Source organism: Histoplasma capsulatum, genomic scaffold, assembly GCF_000149585.1.
Source record: "Histoplasma capsulatum NAm1 scaffold_6 genomic scaffold, whole genome shotgun sequence".
Taxonomy (NCBI): domain Eukaryota; kingdom Fungi; phylum Ascomycota; class Eurotiomycetes; order Onygenales; family Ajellomycetaceae; genus Histoplasma; species Histoplasma mississippiense.
In genome coordinates, this window is record NW_001813977.1 from 1361473 (window position 1) to 1366291 (window position 4819).

Consider the following 4819-nt stretch of genomic DNA (forward strand, 5'->3'; position numbering starts at 1 on the left):
CATTCTCCCGCATAAGTTGATCTGGAGGAAAAGCCCGAGATATGAATATAGCACGACTTTGGAGTGCATTCTCGTCACACTGTGTTGGTTGCGTTCAAACTTTGCCGATGCATTTCCCTGGACATCGGATTTTGTTGAAAGGGAATATGCGAATAATCGACTCCGCTTAAACAACAGTAGCTACTTTTCACTCGCACTGTGTAACGCAGAACTACTAAAAATGCTATGATCCCCCAAAATATGCAAATGGAAAATATTCATCAATGTCGTACCCGTCGGCTGGAACCTCTCCCGCCTCCATATTCGCTCGGGTCAACTGTTCGGTAAGATCCAGTGCGTTTACTATAATACTTCCTCTCCGATTGTGGCGGCGTTGACAATTCCTCAAACACCTCCACAACGTCCTCTGACCGCGAAGATGTACTCTCGGTCATGACCTCTATCACCTCCGGTCGTCGTCGATGTGATGCCGAGCGGCGGGGCAGTCTGCTGTCGTCCGTCACTGTAGTCATGTCATCGACAATAGTAGTGCTGCGGCCAAAAATGAGAAATAGGACCCAGACAAGAAGGACGAAGCCGCCTACTGTGCCAACGACTATACCAACGACTGTGCCCGGGGAGGAGGTGAAGGAGGAGTAAGTCGACGGGATCGAAATCATGCGGTCGCGACGCTGGAGGTGTGAGGAAGAATGGGAAATTGACCGCGTTATGTTTCTGGCTTTGGTGATGAGAGATCTACTGAGGGAGGAAGCTGAGAAAGCATTGCGTTGGGATGATAGGGGATTTCGTTTTTGCTGGTTGGAGGGGAGGGCTAGCTCTGCGATGTTTCGGGCGAAGTTTTGGAGGCTGCTTGAGGTAGCTCTGAATAACGGCAAGGGTGCCATATTTTGACTAAATGATATCGACCATGAAAGACAAAAGTGCGATTATATAGTCAACGGTTCGTTTCGTATGTAGTAGCAGTTTCTCAGACTCGTTTTTGTGGAAAGAGAGTCGGTGAGGCGAGACTGAAGGCAGAATCAAACTGCGAATATACTAGCAGATAAGATAATCGCCGTGTTAGAGGCAATTGAAGTAATTAACTAAGCAGTTGTAGATATGTAAATGGAATGAGGACTAATAGATAGTCACAGAGCAGAAATGAAGGGAGAGCGAAAGACCAAAGTACAGATTAGCAAAGCAGGAGATGAATCCGAGTGACAATGAGATAGAAGATGCAGGCTCCAGGCAGGTTGGGAATATTTCCTGATTGGGCCCCAGCCTCATGTTTATTGGTTATTGGCGATGGCGGGGGACGACATCGCAGGCTTGGCGCATCGGCGTGGCTGATTGGAAGCGGCTGAGGCTGCCAAGGCGTTGCCCTACATTAGGGCGATCTGAAGATAGTCAAACCATCGGCACTGGAAATTGGATAATCACATGAGGTACAGTAGTTAGAGTATTATGTCCACGGGTATGGGGGAATAGTGGAGAACCTCATGATTGCGAACCGAGGATTCCCAAGTTTAGACGGAATGAACAGAGGAATTTGTCTTAACTTGACCCTGAGAGGCCGCTGGGCCTCCCTGGAGATTCTCAGAGGTTGGCTATCCCAAGAACTGAGAAAAACGTACAGATGTAGTCACTGTGCATAAATATTTGTACACGAACATCTAACCCCAACTGAACTCACACCCTTAACTTCTTGGTGAAATAGGGTTGATTCACATGGGAATTCTTTTTTAGGGACCTGGTAGCGTACATGACAATAATCTATCGACTGCCATGACAGATGCAGATCATCTGGATACCACCATGAATTGAAGAGTTGCGGCCACCTTCGTTAGGAGATCTTGTTTGATCTTTAAAATCCAGAGTTATCATGCTCAGTACCTCTCATGTCTTCAGTTCAGCGTTCACTTGTGCATCTGTTGGATAAACTCCCTTTGAAATATAGGGTGTGTACATAGATCTCACTTTTTGGGTTACCAGCCAAGAAGCAACAGGAACGAACCACCCCAAAGGACACAGATGACATGCTAGAGAACCCCTGGATTTACCCAGGGGTAATTGAGTGAGTCTCTTCACACTTCTAAACAAAGGTGCAGGTGGGCATCGTGCTATTATTTTAGCCTCCTTTGGTTAGATCCGCAGTTAACCCCACAGATTACCTGGGGAGAGAATAACGGAGGTTTTGAAAAGATCAGTATCGTACATTGTATTATCCGGAATGTATATCGTTTAATGTGTGGCAAAAAGGAAAGGAGGAGACGCTTTCCACTTGAGGTCGAAAACGCAATTTAAACCTTCGATTCCTAGCCATGGTCACCTAAAAGAAACGGGACAGGTTAGCATTTTAAGCAAAAGAGTCGATTTGACCGATGTTTGATGTTATGTCGGCAATAGATTAGCTCAATTTGCCATTCCGGATCTATCTGAGCAGAGTGGGAAGAAGGGAATAGGGCTGTTCATGTCGAAATGAATCTTCATATGGTCACAGGCAGGTATAAATAGCCATGGTTGAGAGATAGGGAATGAATGTGTAAAGATAAAGAGTTTTTGAACACAAATGATGTATATATATCTACACTGTCATTGTCACATCGTCAACTTTTTGTTTTCCTCTACTGGTAGAGGAGCTTCTGTATCATCCTCTTGGGTTGGCACATCAGCGGAGTTCTCATATTGCCCATTTGCAACTGCATCCGACGCATCGGATACTTGATCGGGGTTTGCAGCAGCCGCCTCTTTGCGTTTGTTTGTCGTATTCACCAAAGGTGTCTCATCATCGTATAATCGCAGTAACATCGCGCGCCGTTCCTCTTTAGGTAGCATCAAGTTCAGCGAGTACATACTTCTCCATAGCGGGAGAACCATACGTTCCCTAAGTGAGAGTTAGTGAAACTTTCACACATGTCATGGATTGCAGATTGGAATCATACCGGAAGCCATCTTCATTGTCTGTGGGCTCGATTCTTAGAACACAGCATCCCATGTCAATATCCCTCGCCCATTCACCGATTTCTCCTAATTGCTTCCACCCATTATCGTTTACTTTGGGAAACATTTCAATAAGGAGCTTTCGCAACGTCTCCTTCTGATATATTTTAACAACACGGCGCGGTCCAACCCAGGATTCAAGAATCGCAAGTCCATCAGTTTGGATACGCCATGGGCAGACATCTTGTCGTTGCACATCTTGCTTAACAAACATTTTGACGCCGGCATGTACAAACTTTATTCCAGCCCCTTCGTTAGCAGTAAGGATATCACGAGCTAGGGTGCTCGTATAATAGATCGTCTTAGCTGGGCGACCCTGGAAATTCCGAACCATGAAACGATCTCTCGGGAATTGTGGTGATATGTCATAAAAGCTGAATATCTGATCAAACTCTTCGCTCTTGGGATCTAGATACTTGAATGGCTCTTCCACTGGTTGGCCAGGTCGGCGTTTTGCGGAGAAAGCGGGTGCTGTCGATACAGTAGGTTTCTGTTCAGCATATACATGCGGTTGTGAGACTGGTGCCTCTTGCTTGGTTTGTAGCTCAGGGACTTCTTCAACAGAAGGAGATAAAGAAACCTTAAGGTGACTCTCTTCCACCTTTTGTCGTTTGTTTGCAAGATTTTCACTTGACACTTCAAATGCCCGTTTAGCCAAGCTCTGAGTAACAGGGACTGGGACCGGCACGACATGTGATTCTACAGGAGTTGCCTCATCCGATACACCAGTCAGCTCAACGGAAGCATTGGTACCATCTCGGTCGGCTAGATTTTCCGTCGTAGGTTCAGGTGCGGAAGTTGATGTGGGTTTTTTAGCACCCTCTGGTCTTGCTTTAATGTCGCTTTTCTTTTCTAGAACGGCGATGAAGAATGCACCAGTATCTTGCTGATGGGGATACACGCGCATGCATCGGGATAAATCGATGCCTTCCTCTTCTGCAGGAGGAAACATGCCCTCCACTATTCTGTTGAGGGTAACATCACCTTCCGAAACCGCTTCTTCGACGTCCTTCCAGTTGGCCCATATCCTCCCTTCTTTGTCCATAACGGTCCAGGTCGTCAGACCTGGCGACCTTTTCATGGCAGACAACTCGTTACTGCAATCCATGATGTGGACTTTGCTTGGGCCGCCACACCGGTCAATGACACTCGCAATCACCGCTTCGTTTTCAACAGGGTTCATGCTGCAAGTTGAATATACCACCCTTCCTCCCACTTTTAGCATTTGCAAAGCTCGAGTTAGAATCCTGTACTGGGTTAGGTGCAAGCCAAGGGCATTGGCAGGGTTCCAATCCTTCCATACATTCACGTTTTTGCGAGTAGTCCCATCACCCGAGCAAGGCACATCTGCTAAGATACGGTCAAACTTGAGGTATCTGTTCCTTATGGGTTTACCTTCTGGGGAGGGCAGCGATGGCAGCTTAATTGAAGGATACATCGTAGCATCATGGTTTGTAATAATTAAATTTGGAGAATTGAGTCGTTTCATCTGATGAATTAGTAAATGGGCGCGTTTGTAATCGTTATCGTTTGCAATAAGCAAGCCTGTCGATCTTCCATCGTCATCCATACCGTCTGATTCCATTTCGCCATGAAGCAACTTAGGCACATTTACGGTTCCCTTTCTTCTTTCAGCATCCGCAGCAGTTTCAAGACGCTTGGCAATCTCTGCCATCCTCTCTTCTTCTCCCGCGTGTACCAACTCCATCAATTGTGCAGACTTGCTACCAGCGCAGCACACATGTCTAACACTGTCATTCCCGGGCGGACGTCAAGTACCAGCGGAGGATCATGCTCACTACCTCTTGACGGCTGATGTTTCCAACTGCTGTTTCCGCAC

At 46.6% G+C, this 4819-nt stretch overlaps 1 protein-coding gene across 1 annotated transcript; it reads right to left on the bottom strand.

The window, feature by feature from the left end:
• Positions 1–2304: 2304 nt before the first annotated feature.
• On the bottom strand, positions 2305–4654 carry HCAG_06738 (conserved hypothetical protein; the record flags this gene model as incomplete). Its single annotated transcript, XM_001539083.1, has 4 exons — positions 2305–2308; positions 2582–2863; positions 2922–4194; positions 4552–4654. The coding sequence occupies 4 exons, from the start codon at positions 4652–4654 to the stop codon at positions 2305–2307; spliced, it is 1662 nt and encodes a 553-aa protein (XP_001539133.1).
• Between the last annotated feature and the right edge of the window lie 165 nt (positions 4655–4819).